The sequence below is a fragment of the Oncorhynchus mykiss genome, chromosome 27 (genome assembly GCF_057628025.1).
Source record: "Oncorhynchus mykiss isolate SJ-2025 chromosome 27, ASM5762802v1, whole genome shotgun sequence".
NCBI classification, from domain to species: Eukaryota; Metazoa; Chordata; class Actinopteri; order Salmoniformes; family Salmonidae; genus Oncorhynchus; species Oncorhynchus mykiss.
The window spans coordinates 1,212,283-1,239,937 of NC_143048.1; the positions used below are offsets into that span (position 1 = coordinate 1,212,283).

The following is a 27,655-nucleotide window of genomic DNA, read 5'->3' on the forward strand; positions in this document are numbered from 1 at the left end:
TTCAGTTCTCATCAAAAGGCAGATTACAAAGGAGACAGTGAATTTATAGCTATTTCTTTCTTCATTCCTTTCTTCTTTAAAAAATGTTTATCACGTTTTTGATTTTTATAACTTTTTTTAATCATGATTTTTAATGACAATTCCAAAGCCAAAAATAGTGAACATTCAATTGCCAAAACATGAAATATTCCATTGTCTCTGTCAGGTACCTACACAATGGGTAGACATCAATAAAAAATAGAAACTGATTTCAGTTGTGTATATTACTTAGTTTTATTTGATGACTTTATTATTTAACTTTCCTTAAAGTCATCATCTCATCTTTGCTCAGGCAGTAGCAGCCAAACAGACAGACAATGTTATCTCTGTGCTCCCCATACTGTAATGTCTTTAGTCATCCTATTTATCTAGGCTAGTCTGTCTAAGCAAGCTGCAGAACTGTCTGACAATCATTTTACTAGTTCTTCAAAGTAGATGAGGCATAATCTATCCCTCTCTCTAATTGTTGTGTTGTGTACATTCCTCTCTCATGCGGTCTATGTGTATCTAACCTAATGTAGAATGTAGCTGGTATAAAAGTGTATTCATCTCTGAGCCTAAAAAACTGGCTTCATAGTAGTTAATTACCACGTTTATTTGCTTATTGAAAACTACAATTCCCTTCAGCCCAGCATCTCAAATAGTTATTGACTAGATTTATCTCATGGATGACTTTAATTTCTCTCAGGAGAAATGGTGCATTGGGTTCAGAAAAAAACAGAACTAAAATGTTGGTTCATCGCTCATTACTAACCCTAACCCCCAGCCGTTCCAAGGCTACATGGAGTGCGTGGTTGGTTGTGTCCCAATAATATCTCCTTCCACCTGAAGTGTGCTCTTGTTCACTACTCCCCACAAATGTAAAAGCACTGGATTGGTGTAGGCAAGGCCTAGGTCAATCTCTAACGCATTCCTAGTCGATCACCAAACCTTTCCGTAAAAATCAAAACAATAAAGCCTTGCATTCCTGTTTTTTTTATTTGTTTCGCGCTGTTGGCGGTAGGTGAACTTGATAACAGTAGCATTAGCGCCGGGAAGGCAACGTGCTCCCATTTTGAACCATTTCATGTCTCTGAAGGTAGAACTCCGCCAGGCCCAGAGAGCAAATTTGAACCATTTCATGTGTCTGAAGCGCAAACTCTGCCTACCCAGCAGGCCCCAGAGAGCAAATCAAGCTGACCTTTGCAATGAGGTCAATGAGAGGCATGGCTCCCAGCTCCTCGATGTGCTGCTCGTTGAGGCAGGACAGGTAGTAGAACTGGGTCTTCTTCTCGGCGTCGCTGCTGGAGTTGAATGTGCCATTCTCTAAAGAAGGAGGGGAAAAGAGGGGGGGGGGGGATAAGAGGAAAATATGGATGAGGAGGAGGAGAACAGAGGCTAATGTGATTGTGTGAGGCAGAAACAAGACCTGTCATTTCCTTCTATTATACACTGTAAAAACAAATATCTAGTTGATTCAACTAATATTTATTTAGTAACTGGTTCCACAGCCTTGTTAAGTTTATTCAACTTCAAAGTGTTAACTGAACTTAAAATGTTTAGTTGGCCCAAACTTAGCTCCAACTTGAGAAAATGTAGGTTTTGAGAAAAAATTGATAGGGACAACCACAGTGCATTTACAATACATTGTTTTCAACATGCATATTTGACACATGCTGACATTGTGCATTGTCATTTATAGAGTAATTATTATTCAACATGTCCTTATCTGGGATTTGATCTGATTTTCCTGCTATTCAACCATGTCTGTGCCAGTAACCATGTCTCTCATAATTGATTTGATTGACTTATTTTAGGGTTCTGCTTCAATGTTACTCCTTTATCACTATGATAAATAAAATAGTTTTTCTTGAGTGTACTTTTAACAGACCTGAGACTTACTTTGAAGTGCAAAGTGTAGAAATTCAGGTAAAATAAGTAATAGACACAGTAATACAGGCGTAGCAAGAATATTGGAATGCTAAATTCCAATCCCAGGTGAGGGCAGGCTGAATAATAACGACTTAATAAATGATCATGCTCAATGATCATGCTCACTATGTCAAATTGTCAAAAACGTAAGTTCAAAACATTGTATATTAAACGCACTATTTTGCACTAAGTTTGGGCCAACAAAAAATGTTAAGTTCAGGTAACAATGACCGAAAAGTTAAGTAAACTGAAAAACGCTGTGGAACCAGTTACTAAATAAAAATGTATTAAAACAACTTACATTCTTTTTTTTACAGTGCAAGTGATTTACCATGACAGCTGATGAGGACAGAAGCAAATAACAGGACGTCATGGACAGTTAAACCGCTATTGAACCATGGCTGACTGTTCTGACAGTTAGGGAGCTGGGGGATTGGACCATGACCGCTGTGGGCCGGTTGGGGGACACACATGCACATACACACATACATACAGTGTATGACTATGGCCCGTGATGGTGTCTTGTGAACGACTCACATATGGCCTTGTGTTAATTTCGAAAGGTTGACTAAGTCAGTAGCTCTCAATTCTCTCCACAGGGACCCCCAGCCGTTCCAGAGCTAGCACACCTGATTCAGCTGGTTAATAAACATAATAATGAAACCTATGGAATTGTAACAATATAATATGGCTATTAAACCATTTAGAAACTTATGAGCATGGTTATTTATAGAACCGTCAAAAAAAGGTTCCATATAGCACCAAAAAGGATCTGCTATGGTTACAAGCCAAAGACCCTTATTTGTCACTATATAGAACCATTTGTTTTTAGTGTGCAGCTTTATCAATGGAAAAAATAAACACTGAAGATCCATAGAGAAGGAAATGGCGATACGGACATAGAGGGAGAGAGAGAAAGAGCGAGATGGGAGAGAGTCAGAGAGAGAGAGAGGGAACAAGACAGAGAGGCAGAGGGAGAGAACGAGAAAGATGGGGGAGAGACACAGGAAGTTAGGGGTTTGAAGCAGAAAGCTTTAGAGTGCTACCAACAGGGGCAATGTAGATGTGAAACAAGTGAGTAAAAAACACGAGGAAAGGTGTTAAGAGAATGAGAGGAGGAGATCGAAGACAGGATGTGGTAGGATAGTTTATTTAGTCACATGCTCGTCTCCATCTCCACAGCGCATATCGTCATTCGCTCTGAAGCACAACTGTCATGGCAACGCACATGCTGCTGAAATATTTGTATTTATTTATTTTATTTCACCTTTATTTAACCAGGTAGGCTAGTTGTGAACAAGTTCTCATTTACAACTGTGACCTGGCCAAGATAAAGAAAAGCAGTGCGACACAAACAACAACAAAGAGGTACACGTGGAATAAACAAACATACAGTCAATAACACAATAGAGAAAAAGTCTATATACAGTGTGTGCAAATGAGGTAAGATAAGGGAGGTAGGCAATAAATAGGCCATAGTGGCGAAATAATTACAATTTAGCAATTAAACACTGGAGTGAAAGATGTGCAAAAGATGAATGTGCAACTAGAGATATTGGGGTGCAAAGGAGCAAAAAAAATAAAATATATAACAGTATGGGGATGATGTAGTTGGATAGGCTATGTACAGGTGCAGTGATCTGTGAGCTCTGCATCTGTACATGCTCTGACAGCTGGTGCTTAATGCTTTTGAGGGAGATATGGGTCTCCAGCTTCAATGATTTTTGCAATTCGTTCCAGTCATTAGCAACAGAGAAGGGGGAGGAAAAGGAGGAATTAGCTTTGGGGGTGACCAGTGAAATATACCTGCTGGAGCCCGTGCTACGGTTGGGTGCTGCTATGGTCACCAGTGAGCTGAGATAAGGTGGGGCTTTACCTAGCAAAGACTTATAGATGACCTGAAGCCAGTGGGTTTGGCAACGAATGTGAAGAGAGGGACAGCCAATGACAGCATACAGGTCGCAGTGGTGGGTAGTATATGGGGCTTTTGTGACAAAACGGATGGCACTGTGATTAGACTGCATCCAATTTGCTGAGTAGAGTGTTTGAGGCTATTTTGTAAATGACATCGCCATAGTCAAGGATCGACAGTATAGTCAGTTTTACGAGGGTAAGTTTGGCAGCATGAGTAAAGGATGCTTTGTTGCGAAGTAGGAAGCCGATTCTAGATTTAATTTTGGATTGGAGATGCTTAATGTGAGTCTGGAAGGAGAGTTTACAGTCTAACCAGACACCTAGGTATTTGTAGTTGTCCACATATTCTAAGTCAGAACCGTCCAGAGTAGTGATGCTGGACGGGCGGGCAGGTGTGGGCAGCGATTGGTTGAAGAGCATGCATTTAGTTTTGCTTGCATTTAAGAGCAGTTGGAGGCCACGGAAGGAGAGTTTTCTGGCATTGAAGCTTGTCTGGAGGTTAGATAACACAGTATCCAAAGAAGGGCCAGAGGTATACAGAATGGTGTCGTCTGCGTAGAGGTGGATCAGAGAATCACCAGCAGCAAGAGCGACATCATTGATGTATACAGAGAAAAGAGTCGGCCGCAGAATTGAACCCTGTGGCACCGCCATAGAGACTGCCAGGGGTCCGGACAACAGGCCCTCCAATTTGACACACTCTGTCTGAGAAGTAGTTGGTGAACCAGGCGAGGCAGTCATTTGAGAAACCAAGGCTGTTGAGTATGTCATTAAGAATGTGGTGATTGACTGAGTCGAAAGCCTTGACCAGGTTGATGAATACAGCTGCACAGTATTGTCTCTTATCGATGGAGGTTATGATATCGTTTAGGACCTTGAGCGTGGCTGAGGTGCACCCATGACCAGCTCAGAAACCAGATTGCACAGCTGAGAAGGTACGGTGGGATTCGAAATGGTCGGTGATCTGTTTGTTAACTTGGCTTTCGAAGAACTTAGAAAGGCAGGGTAGGATAGATATATGTCTGTAGCAGTTTGGGTCTAGAGTGTCTCTTCAATAGGGGGACCGCGGCAGCTTTCCAATCTTTGGGGATCTCAGACGATACTAAGGAGAGGTTAAACAGGCCAGTAATAGGGGTTGCAAAAATTGTGTCATTTTAGTAATAATTAATAATTTTAGAAAGAGAGAGTCCAGATTTAGAAAGAGAGAGTCCAGATTGTCTAGCCCTGCTGATTTTTCAGCTCATTCAGAACATCAGCTGTCTGGATTTGGGTGAAGGAGAAATTGGGGAGGTTTGGGCAAGTTGCTGTGGGGGGCGCAGGGCTGTTGACCAGGGCAGGGGTGGCCAGGTGGAAAGCATGGAAAGCCATAGAGAAATGCTTTTTGAAATTCTCAATTATTGTGGAATTATCTGTGGTGACCGTGTTTCCAAGCCTCAGTGCAGTGGGCAGCTGGGAGGAGGTTCTCTTATTCTCCATGGACTTTACAGTGTCCCAGAACTTTTTGGAGTTTGTAGTGCAGGATGCAAATTTCTGTTTGAAAAAGCTAGCCTTTGCTTTCCTAACTGCCTGTGTATATTGGTTCCTAACTTCCCTGAAAAGTTGCATATCGCGGGGGCTATATGATGCTAATGCAGTACGCCACTGAAGTGAAACACTAAATCTGTTCCTGTTCTGTTCCTGGCTAAATCTGTTCCTGGTTCTAAATTTTTTGAATGCGGCATGCTTATTTAAGATTGTGAGGAAAGCACTTTTAAAGAATAACCAGGCATCTTCTACTGACGGAATGAGGTCAATATCCTTCCAGGATACCCGGGCCAGGTCGATTAGAAAGGCCTGCACGCTGAAGTGTTTTAGGGAGCGTTTGCCAGTGATGAGAGGTGGTCGTTTGACTGCAGACCCATTACGGACGCAAGCAATGAGGCAGTGATCGCTGAAATCCTGGTTGAAGACAGCAGAGGTGTATTTGGAGGGCAGGTTGGTTAGGATGATATCTATGAGGTTGCCTCTGTTTTCAGATTTGGGTTTGTACCTGGTAGGTTCATTGATAATTTGTGTGAGATTGAGGGCATCAAGCTTAGATTGTAGGATGGCTGGGGTGTGAAGCATGTTTAGGTCACCTAACAGCACGAGCTCTGAAGATAGATGGGGGCAATCAATTCACATATGGTGTCCAGGGCACAGCTGGGGGCAGAAGGTGGTCTATAGCAAGTGGCAATGGTGAGAGACTTGTTTCTGGAAAGGTGGATTTTTAAAAGTAGAAGCTGAAATTGTTTTCGCACAGACCTGGATAGTAAGACAGAACTCTGCAGGCTATCTCTGCAATAGATTGCAACTCCACCCCTTTGGCAGTTCTATCTAGTCAGAAAAGGTTATAGTTAGGGATGGACATTTCAGGGTTTTTGGTGGCCTTCCTAAGCCAGGATTCAGACACAGCTAGGTGTGCTAAAGCAGTGAATAAAACACACTTAGGGAGGAGGCTTCTAATGTTAACATGCATGAAATCAAGGCTTTTACAGTTACAGAAGTCAACAAATGAGAGTGCCTGGGGAATGGGAGTGGAGCTAGGCACTGCAGGGCCTGGATTAACCTCTACATGACCAAAGGAGCAGAGGTGGAGTAGGATAAGGGTACGGCTAAAGGCTAAAAGAGCTGGTCGTCTAGTACGTTCGGGACAGAGAGTAAAAGGAGCAGATTTCTGGGCGCAGTATGATATATATTACATGCATAATGTACAGACAAAGGTATGGTAGGATGTGAATACAGTTGAGGTAAACCTAGGCATTGAGAGACGGTGAGAGAGGTTTTGTCTCTAGAGACATCAATTAAACCAAGTGAGGTCACAGCAAGTGTGGATGTTGGGACAAGAGGGTTAGCTGAGGCATATTGAGCAGGGCTGGAGGCTCTACAGTGAAATAAGACAATAATCACTAACCGAAACAGCAATGGAAAAGGCATATTGACATTAGGCATGCATACTCGAGTGATCATAGGGTCCAATGAGTACCTGGACAGGCTGGAGACACGGCGATTCAGACAGCCAGCGTGCCGGGGCTAGCAGAAGGGCCTTAGAGGGACGTCGCGACGGAAGATGTCTGTTGCTGTAGCCCCCTCATGCGGTTATGTCGGCAGACCAGTCGTGCTGGATCAGCAGGTGTCCGTGCAGTGAAAGGGTCCAGGCCAATTGGCAAAATAGGAATAGTAGCCCAAGAAATTGACTGATAGACCACTACAGCTAACAGTCCGGTATGCTCTAGATAGTTAGCGGTCCGCGGCTAGCAAATGGGCATTCAGGGGATGTCGTGATGAAGGAGCCAGTTTAAAAAAAACCTAGGGGGGATTACTTTGGTAGTCCAGACAAGTTGGATCGGCGGGGCTCCGTAACAGCAATTGGCAAGATAGGTATTGTAGCTCAAGGAGTGGCAAAGGGTCCTCTTCAGCTAGCCGGGATATGGGCGTAGCATAGGCTAGTTCCAGGCTAATTGGTGCTCACTTCGGGACAGAGACATTAACAGGAGAAGCCAATTGGATAGCAGCTAGCAAGCCACGGTGATCCAGGTGAAGAGGTTCAGAGCTTGCGGTAGGAATCCGGTGATATGGAGAAAAAGGAGTCCGGTAATCTCTTGGTTGAGACTCGCTGTACAGACTGGCAGGAGTTGTCCTGGCTAGAGGTTAGCTGATGACCACTAGCAGGGGCTAGCTTACTACTAGCTAGTACTTAGTTACCTGGCTAGCTTCTGCTGGGGTTTCCGGTTCTGAGGTAAAGAAAATAGCAGATCCATACCACATTGGGTGAGGCGGGTTGCAGGAGAGTATGTTGAAGTTGGGGTTAAGAAAAATATGAAGAAATATATGCCAACAAACAATATATAAAATGATATATATAAAGATATATACAGTATATGGGACAAGATGAAAACAAAAGACGTCTGACTGCTACGCCATCTTGGATGTTACATGACCGGCCAATGCTGCAGAACAGATCAACTAATTATCATAGAACTTTTAAATGGTGTGACCTCAAAGGATGCTCTGGTCCATCTCACACGGATGGTTGCAGACATAATGAAATTAAATGACTCAGAGCTGGAATATTCCGCCAGTAAATTAGCAGCAGAACATACACACACAGGTATGCAAGCATACGCATGCACTCACCTAAGCACATACGCACGCATGCACATACGCGCAAGCACGCACACACACTTAACTGAGAGGACAACACACACTTTACTGAGAAGACATCTCAGGTTACATCCCAAATGGCACCCTATTCAAAAGTAGTGCACTAAATAGGGAGCAATTTGGAACAAGACCTTAGACTGGCACTGCTTCCTGACTGTTGTTGATGAGGAGTAATTCTACACCAGCGCACTGTTAATTTAGTCTTGTTTGTTTTTTCTCTGTATGGTTGAACAAAAAAACACCGTTGACAAGCTGCATCAAAACAGACTACTGGGAGAAAGCCATATCTCTCTTCTGAATTGCTAACACAATCCCATTCGGACAAGCATAATATTGTTAACTGTATACACACAAGTACAAACAAGTATACACACATGCACGTACACACACACATACATACACACTCCCTCATTAAGCTTCAGTGGCTTTCCTGCTAGTAGGGCAGCTAAAGGGGAACAAACAGTGTCACAGTAACCTCTGGTACACGCACACAAGCATACGCACATACACGCATGCACATACAAACATACACACACACACTTAAACACTTGCTCTTTAAGCTTCAGTGGCTCTCCCGTCCCGTCCTCGACTTTGGTGATGTCATCTATAAAATAGCCTCCAACACTCTACTCAACAAACTGGATGCAGTCTATCACAGTGCTATCCGTTTTGTCACCAAAGCCCCATACACTACCCACCATTGCGACCTGTACGCTCTCGTTGGTTGGCCCTCGCTTCATACTGCTCATCGCCAAACCCACTGGCTACAGGTTATCTACAAGTCTCTGCTACGTAAAGCTTCTACACCTGCATTGCTTGCTGTTTGGTGTTTTAGGCTGGGTTTCTGTACAGCACTTTGAGATATCAGCTGATGTACGAAGGGCTATATAAAATAAATTTGATTTGATTTGATCTCAGCTCACTGGTCACCATAGCAGCACCCACTCGTAGTAGCATGCGCTCCAGCAGGTATATCTCACTGGTCACCCCCAAAGCCAATTCCTCCTTTGGTCGTCTTTCCTTCCAGTTCTCTGCTGCCCATGACTGGAACGAATTGCAAAAATCTCTGAAGCTGGAGACTCACATCTCCCTCACGAGCTTTAAGCACCAGCTGTCAGAGCAGCTTACAGATCACTGAACCTGTACATAGCCCATCTGTAAACAGCCCATCTATCTAGCTACCTCATCCCCATACTGGTATTTATTTATTTATTTTGCTCCTTTGCACTCCAGTATCTCTACCTGCACATTCATCTTCTGCCGATCTACCTTTCCAGTGTTTAATTGCTATATTAACTTACCTAATTTGCCCTCACTGTATATGGACTTTTTGTTCTCTTTTGTTCTACTGTATTATTGACAGTATGTTTTGTATATTCCATGTGTAACTCTGTGTTGTTTTATGTTTCGAATTACTACGCTTTTTCTTGGCCAGGTCGCAGTTACAAATGAGAACTTGTTCTCAACTAGCCTACCTGGTTAAATAAAGGTGAAATAAAATAAAAATAAAAAAGTAGGGCTGAACAAACAGGGTCACAGTAACCTCTGGTATATTATGGAGTGAGACTGGCATCCCAGTACTGAATAGTTTTAATTCAACATTGGATGGAGTATAAAGTTCTGCATGCACCGGAAGCAGCAAGATATTTACCAGAACTGCACTGACCTGGGGCCCTCAGCCCTCTATTCCTTGGCACTCTATTCCTTTCATTTGAACTCTATTCCCTTCATAGTGCACAAGGGCCCTGGTAAAAAGTAGTGCACTATAAAGGGAATAGGGTGCCATTTGGGACACATCCCTGGTCTGCCCACTTAGCAAGACAAGCTGATTCAGCTGGCCTCAAAAACCACACAGCACTGTAGATGCTGACTAGCCTGGTCCAAATCAATTTGATTTGATTTTTTTGGTATAGGCTGAAATTGCTGTGTGGCTGGGCATGAGTAAAAGTGACTGGGACAACAATTTTCCAGCAAAAATACCCTGACATATTTAAGTGAAGATTTGTGCAATCACATTGCATAATTTAACACATAACACAGGATAAATGTGACCACAAAGTTCCCTTGGGAAACAAGCCTGTTATTAGGCCTATTGCCAAGTAGGCAGCGCAACTACACAAGTTATAATTACTGTCAACACCACGGAAAGAAACAGGCTGACTGTCCGAGTCTGACAGTAAACAAACATAATGAAATAGGCTACACAACGTCATAGGCGGTGCGGTGCGTGAGTTCCATGTTCGGGGAAGCAGCGAGGAAAACAGAGGAGGCAAACAGTTTTAGGAGGAGTCGGGAAAAAATGTGGCTTTTATAAACACATTTCGTGCAATTCTACATGTCTGGAGACACTATTAGAATCTTTAATAATAGGCATTCTACAAAAATAACAGCATGGTCCTACTCTGCTGATACTGACAAACTGAGATCAATAAAAATGACCTTGTCTTGAATGAATCTGATCTAGGGCTACAAAAAAGGGAGATACCTATTATACAATATGAGGAAATTATTGTTCTAAACGTTCCAGTGACTGACTCATCCAATGATAAAGACGGTATGCGCACTCTATCGCACCCTGATCTGTTTCACCTGTCCTTGTGATAGTCTCCACCCCCTCCAGGTGTCACTTATTATCCCCGGTGTATATATCCCTGTGTTTCCTGTCTCTCTGTGCCAGTTTGTCTTGTTTGCCAAGTCAACCAACAGTTTTCCTTGCTCCTATTTTTCCCAGTCTCTGTTGGTTCTAGTCCTCCTGGTTTCGACCCTTGCCTGTCCTGACTCCGTACCCTTCTGCTTGACCACTCTGCCTGTTCTGTTTTCAAGCCTGCCTATCCCCTTCTACTGTTTGGACTCTGATGTGGTCACTGAACCCTTGCCTGGCCTGCCCTTGAGACTGCCTTTCATCTGGTACTGTTTTGGACCCGGTTTATGAACTCTTGACTGTCCCCTTTTGCCTACCCCTTGGATTAATAAATATTGGTGCTCAACCATCTGCTTCCTGTGTCTGCATTTGGGTCTCGCCTTGTGTCCTTATACACTCACCAGGGATATGGTTGACACTCTCCACTAGTGCAAAGAGATTCGTCCTGGTGTAGCCTACTAATGGGAATAAACTACTGGCTGCCAGTATGATACTGTAAAAACAACAGGATTTCTTTAGTGTACACTATTCTTTTAAAAATAATTAGAAAGGATAATTCAGAATATATGTGACTTTTCTGTTTATGCGATTTAACTTTTAAATGTTGCCATAGGTCTAGGGTTATTTTAGATGCTTCTCACTGACAGTCACAACTCGCTGTCAAAATTGCAGATCCATAGAGAAGGAAATGGAGATACGGACATAGAGGGAGAGAGAGAAAGAGCGAGATGGGAGAGAGTCAGAGAGAGAGAGAGGGAACAAGACAGAGAGGCAGAGGGAGAGAACGAGAAAGATGGGGGAGAGACACAGGAAGTTAGGGGTTTGAAGCAGAAAGCTTTAGAGTGCTACCAACAGGGGCAATGTAGATGTGAAACAAGTGAGTAAAAAACACGAGGAAAGGTGTTAAGAGAATGAGAGGAGGAGATCGAAGACAGGATGTGGTAGGATAGTTTATTTAGTCACATGCTCGTCTCCATCTCCACAGCGCATATCGTCATTCGCTCTGAAGCACAACTGTCATGGCAACGCAAATGCTGCTGAAATATTTGTATTTATTTATTTTATTTCACCTTTATTTAACCAGGTAGGCTAGTTGTGAACAAGTTCTCATTTACAACTGTGACCTGGCCAAGATAAAGAAAAGCAGTGCGACACAAACAACAACAAAGAGGTACACATGGAATAAACAAACATACAGTCAATAACACAATAGAGAAAAAGTCTATATACAGTGTGTGCAAATGAGGTAAGATAAGGGAGGTAGGCAATAAATAGGCCATAGTGGCGAAATAATTACAATTTAGCAATTAAACACTGGAGTGAAAGATGTGCAAAAGATGAATGTGCAACTAGAGATATTGGGGTGCAAAGGAGCAAAAAAAATAAAATAAATAACAGTATGGGGATGATGTAGTTGGATAGGCTATGTACAGGTGCAGTGATCTGTGAGCTCTGCATCTGTACATGCTCTGACAGCTGGTGCTTAATGTTAGTGAGGGAGATATGGGTCTCCAGCTTCAATGATTTTTGCAATTCGTTCCAGTCATTAGCAACAGAGAACTGGAAAGAAAGGAGGAATTAGCTTTGGGGGTGACCAGTGAAATATACCTGCTGGAGCCCGTGCTACGGTTGGGTGCTGCTATGGTCACCAGTGAGCTGAGATAAGGTGGGGCTTTACCTAGCAAAGACTTATAGATGACCTGAAGCCAGTGGGTTTGGCAACGAATGTGAAGAGAGGGACAGCCAATGACAGCATACAGGTCGCAGTGGTGGGTAGTATATGGGGCTTTTGTGACAAAACGGATGGCACTGTGATTAGACTGCATCCAATTTGCTGAGTAGAGTGTTTGAGGCTATTTTGTAAATGACATCGCCATAGTCAAGGATCGACAGTATAGTCAGTTTTACGAGGGTAAGTTTGGCAGCATGAGTAAAGGATGCTTTGTTGCGAAGTAGGAAGCCGATTCTAGATTTAATTTTGGATTGGAGATGCTTAATGTGAGTCTGGAAGGAGAGTTTACAGTCTAACCAGACACCTAGGTATTTGTAGTTGTCCACATATTCTAAGTCAGAACCGTCCAGAGTAGTGATGCTGGACGGGCGGGCAGGTGTGGGCAGCGATTGGTTGAAGAGCATGCATTTAGTTTTGCTTGCATTTAAGAGCAGTTGGAGGCCACGGAAGGAGAGTTTTCTGGCATTGAAGCTTGTCTGGAGGTTAGATAACACAGTATCCAAAGAAGGGCCAGAGGTATACAGAATGGTGTCATCTGCGTAGAGGTGGATCAGAGAATCACCAGCAGCAAGAGCGACATCATTGATGTATACAGAGAAAAGAGTCGGCCGCAGAATTGAACCCTGTGGCACCGCCATAGAGACTGCCAGGGGTCCGGACAACAGGCCCTCCGATTTGACACACTCTGTCTGAGAAGTAGTTGGTGAACCAGGCGAGGCAGTCATTTGAGAAACCAAGGCTGTTGAGTATGTCATTAAGAATGTGGTGATTGACTGAGTCGAAAGCCTTGACCAGGTTGATGAATACAGCTGCACAGTATTGTCTCTTATCGATGGAGGTTATGATATCGTTTAGGACCTTGAGCGTGGCTGAGGTGCACCCATGACCAGCTCAGAAATCAGATTGCACAGCTGAGAAGGTACGGTGGGATTCGAAATGGTCGGTGATCTGTTTGTTAACTTGGCTTTCGAAGAACTTAGAAAGGCAGGGTAGGATAGATATATGTCTGTAGCAGTTTGGGTCTAGAGTGTCTCTTCAATAGGGGGACCGCGGCAGCTTTCCAATCTTTGGGGATCTCAGACGATACTAAGGAGAGGTTAAACAGGCCAGTAATAGGGGTTGCAAAAATTGTGTCATTTTAGTAATAATTAATAATTTTAGAAAGAGAGAGTCCAGATTTAGAAAGAGAGAGTCCAGATTGTCTAGCCCTGCTGATTTTTCAGCTCATTCAGAACATCAGCTGTCTGGATTTGGGTGAAGGAGAAATTGGGGAGGTTTGGGCAAGTTGCTGTGGGGGGCGCAGGGCTGTTGACCAGGGCAGGGGTGGCCAGGTGGAAAGCATGGAAAGCCATAGAGAAATGCTTTTTGAAATTCTCAATTATTGTGGAATTATCTGTGGTGACCGTGTTTCCAAGCCTCAGTGCAGTGGGCAGCTGGGAGGAGGTTATCTTATTCTCCATGGACTTTACAGTGTCCCAGAACTTTTTGGAGTTTGTAATGCAGGATGCAAATTTCTGTTTGAAAAAGCTAGCCTTTGCTTTCCTAACTGCCTGTGTATATTGGTTCCTAACTTCCCTGAAAAGTTGCATATCGCGGGGGCTATATGATGCTAATGCAGTACGCCACTGAAGTGAAACACTGGCTAAATCTGTTCCTGGTTCTACATTTTTTGAATGCGGCATGCTTATTTAAGATTGTGAGGAAAGCACTTTTAAAGAATAACCAGGCATCTTCTACTGACGGAATGAGGTCAATATCCTTCCAGGATACCCGGGCCAGGTCGATTAGAAAGGCCTGCACGCTGAAGTGTTTTAGGGAGCGTTTGCCAGTGATGAGAGGTGGTCGTTTGACTGCAGACCCATTACGGACGCAAGCAATGAGGCAGTGATCGCTGAAATCCTGGTTGAAGACAGCAGAGGTGTATTTGGAGGGCAGGTTGGTTAGGATGATATCTATGAGGTTGCCTCTGTTTTCAGATTTGGGTTTGTACCTGGTAGGTTCATTGATAATTTGTGTGAGATTGAGGGCATCAAGCTTAGATTGTAGGATGGCTGGGGTGTGAAGCATGTTTAGGTCACCTAACAGCACGAGCTCTGAAGATAGATGGGGGCAATCAATTCACATATGGTGTCCAGGGCACAGCTGGGGGCAGAAGGTGGTCTATAGCAAGTGGCAATGGTGAGAGACTTGTTTCTGGATAGGTGGATTTTTAAAAGTAGAAGCTGAAATTGTTTTCGCACAGACCTGGATAGTAAGACAGAACTCTGCAGGCTATCTCTGCAATAGATTGCAACTCCACCCCTTTGGCAGTTCTATCTAGTCAGAAAAGGTTATAGTTAGGGATGGACATTTCAGGGTTTTTGGTGGCCTTCCTAAGCCAGGATTCAGACACAGCTAGGTGTGCTAAAGCAGTGAATAAAACACACTTAGGGAGGAGGCTTCTAATGTTAACATGCATGAAATCAAGGCTTTTACAGTTACAGAAGTCAACAAATGAGAGTGCCTGGGGAATGGGAGTGGAGCTAGGCACTGCAGGGCCTGGATTAACCTCTACATGACCAAAGGAGCAGAGGTGGAGTAGGATAAGGGTACGGCTAAAGGCTAAAAGAGCTGGTCGTCTAGTACGTTCGGGACAGAGAGTAAAAGGAGCAGATTTCTGGGCGCAGTATGATATATATTACATGCATAATGTACAGACAAAGGTATGGTAGGATGTGAATACAGTTGAGGTAAACCTAGGCATTGAGAGACGGTGAGAGAGGTTTTGTCTCTAGAGACATCAATTAAACCAAGTGAGGTCACAGCAAGTGTGGATGTTGGGACAAGAGGGTTAGCTGAGGCATATTGAGCAGGGCTGGAGGCTCTACAGTGAAATAAGACAATAATCACTAACCGAAACAGCAATGGAAAAGGCATATTGACATTAGGCATGCATACTCGAGTGATCATAGGGTCCAATGAGTAGCTGGACGGGCTGGAGACACGGCGATTCAGACAGCCAGCGTGCCGGGGCTAGCAGAAGGGCCTTAGAGGGACGTCGCGACGGAAGATGTCTGTTGCTGTAGCCCCCTCATGCGGTTATGTCGGCAGGTGTCCGTGCAGTGAAAGGGTCCAGGCCAATTGGCAAAATAGGAATAGTAGCCCAAGAAATTGACTGATAGACCACTACAGCTAACAGTCCGGTATGCTCTAGATAGTTAGCGGTCCGCGGCTAGCAAATGGGCATTCAGGGGATGTCGTGATGAAGGAGCCAGTTTAAAAAAAACCTAGGGGGGAATACTTTGGTAGTCCAGACAAGTTGGATCGGCGGGGCTCCGTAACAGCAATTGGCAAAATAGGTATTGTAGCTCAAGGAGTGGCAAAGGGTCCTCTTCAGCTAGCCGGGATATGGGCGTAGCATAGGCTAGTTCCAGGCTAATTGGTGCTCACTTCGGGACAGAGACATTAACAGGAGAAGCCAATTGGATAGCAGCTAGCAAGCCACGGTGATCCAGGTGAAGAGGTTCAGAGCTTGCGGTAGGAATCCGGTGATATGGAGAAAAAGGAGTCCGGTAATCTCTTGGTTGAGACTCGCTGTACAGACTGGCAGGAGTTGTCCTGGCTAGAGGTTAGCTGATGACCACTAGCAGGGGCTAGCTTACTACTAGCTAGTACTTAGTTACCTGGCTAGCTTCTGCTGGGGTTTCCGGTTCTGAGGTGAAGAAAATAGCAGATCCATACCACATTGGGTGAGGCGGGTTGCAGGAGAGTATGTTGAAGTTGGGGTTAAGAAAAATATGAAGAAATATATGCCAACAAACAATATATAAAATTATATATATAAAGATATATACAGTATATGGGACAAGATGAAAACAAAAGACGTCTGACTGCTACGCCATCTTGGATGTTACATGACTGGCCAATGCTGCAGAACAGATCAACTAATGATCATAGAACTTTTAAATGGTGTGACCTCAAAGGATGCTCTGGTCCATCTCACACGGATGGTTGCAGACATAATTAAATTAAATGACTCAGAGCTGGAATATTCCGCCAGTAAATTAGCAGCAGAACATACACACACAGGTATGCAAGCATGCGCATGCACTCACCTAAGCACATACGCACGCATGCACATACGCGCAAGCACGCACACACACTTAACTGAGAGGACAACACACACTTTACTGAGAAGACATCTCAGGTTACATCCCAAATGGCACCCTATTCAAAAGTAGTGCACTAAATAGGGAGCAATTTGGAACAAGACCTTAGACTGGCACTGCTTCCTGACTGTTGTTGATGAGGAGTAATTCTACACCAGCGCACTGTTAATTTAGTCTTGTTTGTTTTTTCTCTGTATGGTTGAACAAAAAAACACCGTTGACAAGCTGCATCAAAACAGACTACTGGGAGAAAGCCATATCTCTCTTCTGAATTGCTAACACAATCCCATTCGGACAAGCATAATATTGTTAACTGTATACACACAAGTACAAACAAGTATACACACATGCACGTACACACACACATACATACACACTCCCTCATTAAGCTTCAGTGGCTTTCCTGCTAGTAGGGCAGCTAAAGGGGAACAAACAGTGTCACAGTAACCTCTGGTACACGCACACAAGCATACGCACATACACGCATGCACATACAAACATACACACACACACTTAAACACTTGCTCTTTAAGCTTCAGTGGCTCTCCCGTCCCGTCCTCGACTTTGGTGATGTCATCTATAAAATAGCCTCCAACACTCTACTCAACAAACTGGATGCAGTCTATCACAGTGCTATCCGTTTTGTCACCAAAGCCCCATACACTACCCACCATTGCGACCTGTACGCTCTCGTTGGTTGGCCCTCGCTTCATACTGCTCATCGCCAAACCCACTGGCTACAGGTTATCTACAAGTCTCTGCTACGTAAAGCTTCTACACCTGCATTGCTTGCTGTTTGGTGTTTTAGGCTGGGTTTCTGTACAGCACTTTGAGATATCAGCTGATGTACGAAGGGCTATATAAAATAAATTTGATTTGATTTGATCTCAGCTCACTGGTCACCATAGCAGCACCCACTCGTAGTAGCATGCGCTCCAGCAGGTATATCTCACTGGTCACCCCCAAAGCCAATTCCTCCTTTGGTCGTCTTTCCTTCCAGTTCTCTGCTGCCCATGACTGGAACGAATTGCAAAAATCTCTGAAGCTGGAGACTCACATCTCCCTCACGAGCTTTAAGCACCAGCTGTCAGAGCAGCTTACAGATCACTGAACCTGTACATAGCCCATCTGTAAACAGCCCATCTATCTAGCTACCTCATCCCCATACTGGTATTTATTTATTTATTTTGCTCCTTTGCACTCCAGTATCTCTACCTGCACATTCATCTTCTGCCGATCTACCTTTCCAGTGTTTAATTGCTATATTAACTTACCTAATTTGCCCTCACTGTATATGGACTTTTTGTTCTCTTTTGTTCTACTGTATTATTGACAGTATGTTTTGTATATTCCATGTGTAACTCTGTGTTGTTTTATGTTTCGAATTACTACGCTTTTTCTTGGCCAGGTCGCAGTTACAAATGAGAACTTGTTCTCAACTAGCCTACCTGGTTAAATAAAGGTGAAATAAAATAAAAATAAAAAAGTAGGGCTGAACAAACAGGGTCACAGTAACCTCTGGTATATTATGGAGTGAGACTGGCATCCCAGTACTGAATAGTTTTAATTCAACATTGGATGGAGTATAAAGTTCTGCATGCACCGGAAGCAGCAAGATATTTACCAGAACTGCACTGACCTGGGGCCCTCAGCCCTCTATTCCTTGGCACTCTATTCCTTTCATTTGAACTCTATTCCCTTCATAGTGCACAAGGGCCCTGGTAAAAAGTAGTGCACTATAAAGGGAATAGGGTGCCATTTGGGACACATCCCTGGTCTGCCCACTTAGCAAGACAAGCTGATTCAGCTGGCCTCAAAAACCACACAGCACTGTAGATGCTGACTAGCCTGGTCCAAATCAATTTGATTTGATTTTTTTGGTATAGGCTGAAATTGCTGTGTGGCTGGGCATGAGTAAAAGTGACTGGGACAACAATTTTCCAGCAAAAATACCCTGACATATTTAAGTGAAGATTTGTGCAATCACATTGCATAATTTAACACATAACACAGGATAAATGTGACCACAAAGTTCCCTTGGGAAACAAGCCTGTTATTAGGCCTATTGCCAAGTAGGCAGCGCAACTACACAAGTTATAATTACTGTCAACACCACGGAAAGAAACAGGCTGACTGTCCGAGTCTGACAGTAAACAAACATAATGAAATAGGCTACACAACGTCATAGGCGGTGCGGTGCGTGAGTTCCATGTTCGGGGAAGCAGCGAGGAAAACAGAGGAGGCAAACAGTTTTAGGAGGAGTCGGGAAAAAATGTGGCTTTTATAAACACATTTCGTGCAATTCTACATGTCTGGAGACACTATTAGAATCTTTAATAATAGGCATTCTACAAAAATAACAGCATGGTCCTACTCTGCTGATACTGACAAACTGAGATCAATAAAAATGACCTTGTCTTGAATGAATCTGATCTAGGGCTACAAAAAAGGGAGATACCTATTATACAATATGAGGAAATTATTGTTCTAAACGTTCCAGTGACTGACTCATCCAATGATAAAGACGGTATGCGCACTCTATCGCACCCTGATCTGTTTCACCTGTCCTTGTGATAGTCTCCACCCCCTCCAGGTGTCACTTATTATCCCCGGTGTATATATCCCTGTGTTTCCTGTCTCTCTGTGCCAGTTTGTCTTGTTTGCCAAGTCAACCAACAGTTTTCCTTGCTCCTATTTTTCCCAGTCTCTGTTGGTTCTAGTCCTCCTGGTTTCGACCCTTGCCTGTCCTGACTCCGTACCCTTCTGCTTGACCACTCTGCCTGTTCTGTTTTCAAGCCTGCCTATCCCCTTCTACTGTTTGGACTCTGATGTGGTCACTGAACCCTTGCCTGGCCTGCCCTTGAGACTGCCTTTCATCTGGTACTGTTTTGGACCCGGTTTATGAACTCTTGACTGTCCCCTTTTGCCTACCCCTTGGATTAATAAATATTGGTGCTCAACCATCTGCTTCCTGTGTCTGCATTTGGGTCTCGCCTTGTGTCCTTATACACTCACCAGGGATATGGTTGACACTCTCCACTAGTGCAAAGAGATTCGTCCTGGTGTAGCCTACTAATGGGAATAAACTACTGGCTGCCAGTATGATACTGTAAAAACAACAGGATTTCTTTAGTGTACACTATTCTTTTAAAAATAATTAGAAAGGATAATTCAGAATATATGTGACTTTTCTGTTTATGCGATTTAACTTTTAAATGTTGCCATAGGTCTAGGGTTATTTTAGATGCTTCTCACTGACAGTCACAACTCGCTGTCAAAATTGCAGATTTTGACTGTAGGCTTCTGATTTACCATATGATTGCGATGTAACCAATTAGATCTCAGGAACCTCCTACTGCATTTTCAACCGTTCTGATGAGTCAGGAGACAATACAACCAACAAATCAAGTTCATTTTAAAATTGTATTAAATATATTTTAAGCCGTCTTGATTGGGTGGGCCATTATTAAATCTGGCAGGGCCTGGTCCAAGACCCGTTTGTGCTGTCTAGTGTTTGGCCATACAGCCTCAACAGATCTGGGAACATACTCTATATGCTGACCTGAACAGACCAGCAAATAAACTAGAACCAGGCCTGTCAACACTTCCACCATACAAAACTGTCAACACTGTTAACAGATTTGGGCTCCTGAGTGGCGCAGCAGTCTAAGGCACTGCATCTCAGTGCTTGAAGTGTCACTACAGACACCCTGGTTCAATTCCAGGCTGTATCACAACCGGCTGTGATTGGGAGTCCCATAGGGTGGCGTACGATTGGCCCAGCGTCATCCGGGTTTGGCCGGAGTAGTCCGTCATTGTAAATAATAATTGTTTTTAACTGACTTGCCTAGTTAAATAAAAAAAATAAAAATAAAAGAATTGACAACACACTCCCAACACTGTCAACAAGGTCATGAAATAGTGTGGTATGTTTACAGTATGCAATGTGTGTCTGTCTGTGTATTGTGTACAAACAACTCACCCAGCAGGTGTTTGAGGAGAGCCTGGTTCTGGTCCCAGATGCTGTTGAAGGTGCTCCAGCGAGAGCGTCCATCAGGGAGGGGGTTCTTGCGTACCCAGCCCCCGCAGGCGTACTGGTAGAAGTCATGGCAGGGGTCAGCGCTGCGGTCCAGGGCCTCTACGATCTTACTGGCCACCGTAATACAGGCCTCAGTCAGACACAGGCTTCGCGCTGGGTCTGGTTTCAAGGTAGAAAAACGGAATTCTATAATGCTTTATAAAGCCTGCTGGTACAGTATAATGCTTTATGATGTGGTTATAATGCAAGTTCACAAGACTTTTGTCAAAAGCATGTATGACTCCATAATGTCTTAATAATCACTCATAATGATACTGCTAAACACCAGCCAGCTGAAATGTTGATACACAGAGAGACATAACATATTATAAGCCTTATTATAAGACATAACACTTGAGTGCTTGTGTGTGTGCTTGCGCGCCTGTGTCCGTGCGTGTAACCAAAGGCCTCGCCTGTGTTGTAGCGCATGCCCAGCGTGACAGCACATCCGAACAGGGCGAGGAGAGAGCAGAGCAGCACACCAGCCAGCACTACCTCCATTTGAGTCCTCCTGCCCATGGGACCGAGGAGCTGGATGCCGCCCTTCCGAAAGCCAACCTGTGGAAACACATGAGCCAGAGACAGAAGAGAGGATGGGATGACATCACATGTATCACAGACATAGTCAAGAGGGCTTCCATTCTTGCAGAGCTGTGGTGAAGTTCTAACACTACCAGCACATGTCATATATCCAAATCTCCCTATCGGAGACCGGGGTTCAATCCCTTCCCACAGTTTTTTACCCACCTGCCTGTATCCCCTTCTGATTTGCATACTGTCTAAATAAATATATCCAGTGCATTCGGGAAAGTATTCTGGCCCCTTGACTTCTTCCACATTTTGTTACATTCAAGTCTTATTCTAAAATGGATAAAATAGTTTTTTTTCACCCTCATCAATCCACACACAATACCCCTTAATTGGGCGGCATGTAGCCTAATGCTCAAATCCCCGAGCTGACAAGGTAAAAATCTGTTGTTCTGCCACTGGACAAGGCAGTCAACCCAATGCTTCCCTGTTAGGCCGTCATTGTAAATAAGAATTTGTTCTTAACTGACCTGCCTAGTTAAATAAAGGTTACATTTTTATTAAAAAGAGACGACTCCGGGATGCTGGCCTTCTAGGCAGAGTTCCTCTGACCAGTGTCTGGGTTCTTTTGCCCATCTTAATCTTCTCTTCTTATTGGGCAGTCTGAGATATGGCTTTTTCTTTGCAACTCTGCCTAGAAGGCTAGCATCCCGTAGTCGCCCCTTCACTGTTGACGTTGAGACTGGTGTTTTGCGGGTACTATTTAATGAAGCTCCCAGTTGCTCAGTTGAGCACCGGGGCCTCCAACTCCTCTTTCTATTCTGGTTAAAGACAGTTTGCGCTGTTCTGTGAAGGGAGTAGTACACAGTACACGAGATCTTCAGTTTCTTGGCAATTTCTCACATGGAATAGCCTTAAATTCTCAGAACAAGAATAGACTGACGAGTTTCAGAAGAAAGTTCTTTGTTTCTGGCCATTTTAAGCCTATAATCGAACCCACAAATGCTGATGCTCCAGATACTCAACTCGTCTAAAGAAGGCACGTTTTATTGCTTCTTTAGTCAGCACCACAGTTTTCAGATGTGCTAACATAATTGCAAAAGGGTTTTCTAATGATCAATTAGCCTTTTAAAATGATAAACTTGGATTAGCTAACACAACATTCTATTGGAACAACTGTACGCCTATGTACAGTTGAAGTCGGAAGTTAACATACACTTAGGTTGGAGTCATTAAAACTCCTTTTTCAACCACTCCACACATTTCTTGTTAACAAACTATAGTTTTGGCAAGTCGCTTAGGACATGTACTTAGTGCAATACACAAGTCATTTTTCCAACCATTGTTTACAGACCGAGTATTTCACTTATAATTCACTGTACCACAATTCCAGTGGGTCAGAAGTTTACATTCACTGAGTTGACTGTGCCTTTAAACAGCTTGGAAAATTCCAGAAAATGAGATCATGGCTTTAGAAGCTTCTGATAGGCTAATTGACATAATTTGAGTCAATTGGAGGTCTACCTGGGGATGTATTTCAAGGCCTACCTTCAAACTCAGTGCCTCTTTGCTTGACATCATGGGAAAATCAAAGGAAATCAGCCAAGACCTTAGAAAAAAAAGTGTAGACCTCCACAAGTCTGGTTCATCCTTGGGAGCAATTTCCAAACGCCTGAATGTACCATGTTCACCTGTACAAACAATAGTACACAAGTATAAACACCATGGGACCACTCAGCCATCATACCGCTCAGGAAGGAGACGTGTTCTGTCTCCTAGAGATGAACGTACTTTGGTGTGAAAAGTGCTAATCAATCCAAGAACAACAGCAAAGGACCTTGTGAGGAATGCTGGAGGAAACAGGTACAAACGTATCTATATCCACAGTAAAATGAGTTTTATATCACGACAGAACCTGAAATGCTGCTCAGCAAGGAAGAAGCCACCGCTCCAAATCCACCATAAAAAAAGCCAGACTTCTGCAAATGGGGACAAAGATCATACTTTTTGGAGAAATGTCCTCTGGTTTGATGAAACGAAATTAGAACTGTTTGGCCATAATGACCTTCGTTATGTTTGGAGGAAAAAGGGGGAGGATTGCAAGCCGAAGAACACCATCCCAACCATGAAGCATGGGGGTGGCAGCATCATGTTGTGGGGGTGCTTTGCTGCAGGAGGGACTGGTGCACTTCACAAAATAGATGGCATCATGAGGGAAGAAAATTATGTGGATATATTAAAGCAACATCTCAAGACATCAGTCAGGAAGTTAAAGCTTGGTCGCACATGGGTCTTCCAAATGGACAATGACCTCAAGCATACTTCCAAAGGTGTGGCAAAATGGCTTAAGGACAGCAAAGTCAAGGTATTGGAGTGGCCATCACAAAGCCCTGACCTCAACCCTATAGAAATGTTGTCGGCAGACCTGAAAAACCGTTTGCGAGCAAGGAGGCCTACAAACCTGACTCAGTTACACCAGCTCTGTCAGGAGGAATGGGCCAAAATTCACCCAACTTATTGTGGGCTACCCGAAACGTTTGACCCAAGTTAAACAATTGAAATACAATGCTACCATATACTAATTGAGTGTATGTAAACTTCTGACCCACTGGGAATGTGATGAAAGAAATAAAAGCTTAAATAAATCATTCTCTCTACTATTATTCTGACATTTCACATTCATAAAACAAAGTGGTGATCCTAACTGACCTAAGACAGGGAATTTGTAATTGGATTAAATGTCAGGAACTGTGAAAAACTGAGTTTAAATGTATTTGGCTAAGGTGAATGTAAACTTCTGACTTCAACTGTAGATATTCCATAACAAATCAGCCGTTTCCAGCTACAATAGTCATTTACAACATACTTTACTTTACAGCACTGCTTATATAGACAGGTGTGTGCCTTTCCAAATCATTGAATTTACCACAGGTGGACTCCAATCAAGTTGCAAAAACATCTCAAGGATGATCAATGGAAACAGAATGCACTTGAACCTAATTTAGAGTCCCATAGAAAAGTGTCTGAATACTTAAGTAAATAATGTATTTCTGTTTTAAATTGTAATAAATTTGGAGATTTAAAAAAAAATCCATTTCAATTTTAATCAATTTCAGAATATGACTGTAACGTAACAAAATGTGGAAAAAGTGAAGAGGTCTGAATAATTTCCAAATGTACTGTATATATATTTTTAACCCTCCATTCCTCTTTCCGAGTGACTTTTCTAATGAATGAAATATCACTATAAAGTTCATCTCGGAACCGAGAATACAATTTTGCAAGAGCACAGGCCAGCTCTCGATTTGGCAGTCAGTCTTTCATGAGGGACTACTATGAAGTATCAATTTAGTGTAGTTTAAGAAAATGTCAAAAGTTTTTTTTTTTTAAAGGACATTGTTTTGCACTTAGGAAGGGAGGATGTGGGGATTGAACCCCGGGCTCTGGGGGGGATTAAAAAAATAAATTAAATTACTAGAACTGAATTTGCTGATAGCTTTTTTTTTTAATAATGTAATTACTATGAGATATGTAGTTGTCCCACCTAACCGTCTTAAGATGAATGCACTAACTGTAAGTCGCTCAGAATAAGAGTGTCTGCTAAATGACAAAAAAATCAAATTTAAATGTAAAATGGGGGTATTATATGTGACTCAGGGATTGACATTTAAGTTTGAAAGGCAATTCCCAATAGGGCAAACATGTCTCCTCCCTTTCATCTAAACTGATTGAAGTGGATTTAACAACTGACATCAATAAGGGAACATAGCTTTCACCTGGATAGGACTGAATGGCGCCGGAGGAGATTGCTGCCGTTTTATGGGCTCCCAATTGTTCTATTGTGTGTTTTTTCTCATTATTTGTAACATATTTTGTACATAATGTTTATGTCACCATCTCTTATGACCGAAAAGAGCTTCTGGATATCAGGATAGCGATTACTTACCTCGTACTGGTTGAAGATTTTTTCTTTAACGAGTAGGACGCAAAGGAATTATTTCAGACAACCGACAAGGCCAGAATCCCGTCATTCGCATGAGAAAGAGACAGAGATGCCTTGTAAGGATCTGACGGCGAGTGGGTAATCTGCCTCTACCGTCAGTCCTATTAGCCAACGTACAATCATTGGATAACAAAATAAACAAGCTATGATCACGAATATCCTACCAACGGGATAATAAAAACTGTAACATATTTTATTTCATAGTGTTGTGGCTGAACAATGGCATGGATAAAATACAACTTATGGGGTTTAAATTTGGGAATCCTTTTTACCTAATTTCTACCAGAATGTTAAATGTGCAACCAGATGTGCTACTCTCTGGTTATTATCTACGCATAGTCACTTTAACTCTACCTTCATGTACATACAGTATTACCTCAATTACCTCGACTAACCTGTGCCCCCGCACATTGACTCTGTGCCGGTACCCCATGTATATAGCCTCGCTACAGTTATTTTACTGCTGCTCTTTAATTATTTGTTATTTTTATTTTTATGTCTTATTTATCTATTTTTTACCGAACAGTTATTTTTCTTAAAACTGCATTGTTGGTTCATGGATTGCAAGGAAGCAGTTCACTGTAAGGTCTGTTGTATTCGGCGCATTTAATTATCTGCCCAATGTGAAAACCACAGAGCAGGCTCAACTTGCGCAACTGCTCGGTTCAATTGCTCCAGACAATAGGGCAACCCTTAATGTCAATTTCTGTGAATAGCCAGGAGCGTTACCACTGTTCCACAGGCTCTGCACACATTACATGTCTAAAGGTAATGTACTACTACTGTTTATCAGCAGCGATAATCGGCTGAACTTTCTTCACATTTGTCTTCAGACATCTAGAATAAAGTTCTCTCTAAAAATCAGTACTGTACGATTACATTTAGTTCAGACAGTTTATGATGACATTACAAAAGACAGCCTATCCTCAGATAAATTTGCAGTGCTTCGACCAAATGCAAGAGAACGCGAGAGAAAGGCATGACAAATCCATTGTCTGCTAAATAAAATAAAAATCATACTTTCATACTTTCTGTTTCTGATCGTTGGGCTAATCTAACAGCAGCTTAAACCCAGATTCGGTGTAATAATGCTCTGGGGTGAAGTACCCCCTAGGTACCTTAACCATTAGTGGGGAAAATGGACCCAGGATCCACATCTAGTTCAACTTCACTCTAATAACAGACTGACACTGTGTGGAGCCTCCTCCATTTCCATTGACCTCTGCCCCCCCTCCCCTCACATCAACCACTGAGCTCAGACTGACCTCCACACTGTCCGGAGACATGCTCCCATCAGCTGGGTTGTCTGTCGCCTCCTCCTCAAATGTTGCACGCTTGTAGCTGGACATCTGCATGGAGAAGGAAGAAAGGAGAGTTAGCACCAGTAATAGTAGGAGAGATATAAAAATAAAAAGTTGCGCTTTCACCAGATGAAATAGAGAGTAAGCAGTGCAGAGAAGTGACAGGACTTCAGTGACATACATACACGTCTTAGAATGAAGGAATGTATTAGAGAAAACCAACAAGCCACCCATGAGAGCGAGGGAGAAAGGGAGGAGAAAGGAAAAGGGAGAGACACCCCCCTGCGGTTTCTCATCTCTGCCATTCCGTCACAATGCATTACCCTCTCTTCCCACACTAAGGTTGGTGATGTTTGGTGATGGAAAACAGAACACAGGCGTATGTGTGAGTACGACCTGATCTTGATGTGCTTGGTGAAATGATGATAGTCATTTCTGTCCTTTGTAGTATGGTGTCACGCCCTGACCATAGAGAGCTGTTTATTCTCTGTTGGTTGGAGCGTGATAGTGACTAGGGTGGGTCATCTAGGTGATTAATGGTTTATGTTGGCCTGGTATGGTTCACAATCAGAGACAGCTGTTTATCATTGTCTCTGATTGGGGATCATATTTAGGTAGCCATTTTCCCCATTGTGATTCGTGGGATCTTGACTATGTTATGTTGCCAATAGCACTGTTAGCGTCATGGTTCGGTTGTGCTTTATTGTTTTATTTGGTGAGTTTTGATTTATTAAAATATGTGGAACACTACGCACGCTGCGCCTTGGTCCAATCATTATGACGAACGTGACAGAAGATCCCACCACAACTAGACCAAGCAGCGTGCTCGGGAGGAGATGGCATCCTGGTCTATAGAGGAGGTTGAGGAGAGAATAGCCTGGACTTGAGAGGAAATATTGGAGAGGTATGAAAGCCTGCCGGGGAAGCAGACGGAGGAAGTGAAGGAGGATCAACGACGACTCCGGGGTTCGCAACCAAGACGCAACCACGAGAGGCAGCCCCCCCCCCCCCCCCCCCCCCTCCACAAAAATTGGGGGGCACACGGGGTGGTTGGCGGAGCCAAGTTCCAGACCAGAGCCAACTCCCCGCACTCGCTTTGAGAAGCGTGTGACCGTTCAGGCACCATGTTATGTGGTGATATGCACTGTGTCTCCAGTGAGCAGTCACAGCCCAGTGCG

General features: G+C 43.3%; 1 protein-coding gene across 13 annotated transcripts in view; it reads right to left on the minus strand.

Annotated features, from left to right (window-relative positions):
• LOC110507290 (endothelin-converting enzyme 2) overlaps positions 1–27,655 on the minus strand; it is a 232,875-nt gene that overhangs the window by 34,353 nt on the left and 170,867 nt on the right. For 8 of the 13 annotated variants that reach the window (XR_016492575.1, XR_016492574.1, XM_090224129.1 and 5 more), the window contains 4 exons: positions 26,442–26,525; positions 21,059–21,203; positions 20,550–20,765; positions 1,220–1,344 (listed from right to left, as the gene is read on the minus strand). Coding sequence is in view for 11 of the 13 variants with exons in the window: in XM_090224129.1 (XP_090080255.1) it covers positions 1,220–1,344; positions 20,550–20,765; positions 21,059–21,203; positions 26,442–26,525 (570 nt within the window). In the remaining 2 variants the exon portion in view is untranslated. Of the gene's footprint in view, positions 1–1,219; positions 1,345–6,868; positions 11,273–20,549; positions 20,766–21,058; positions 21,204–26,441; positions 26,526–27,655 lie in introns of those variants that run through there. The other 5 variants (XM_090224134.1, XM_090224133.1, XM_090224135.1 and 2 more) reach the window with 2 other exon arrangements.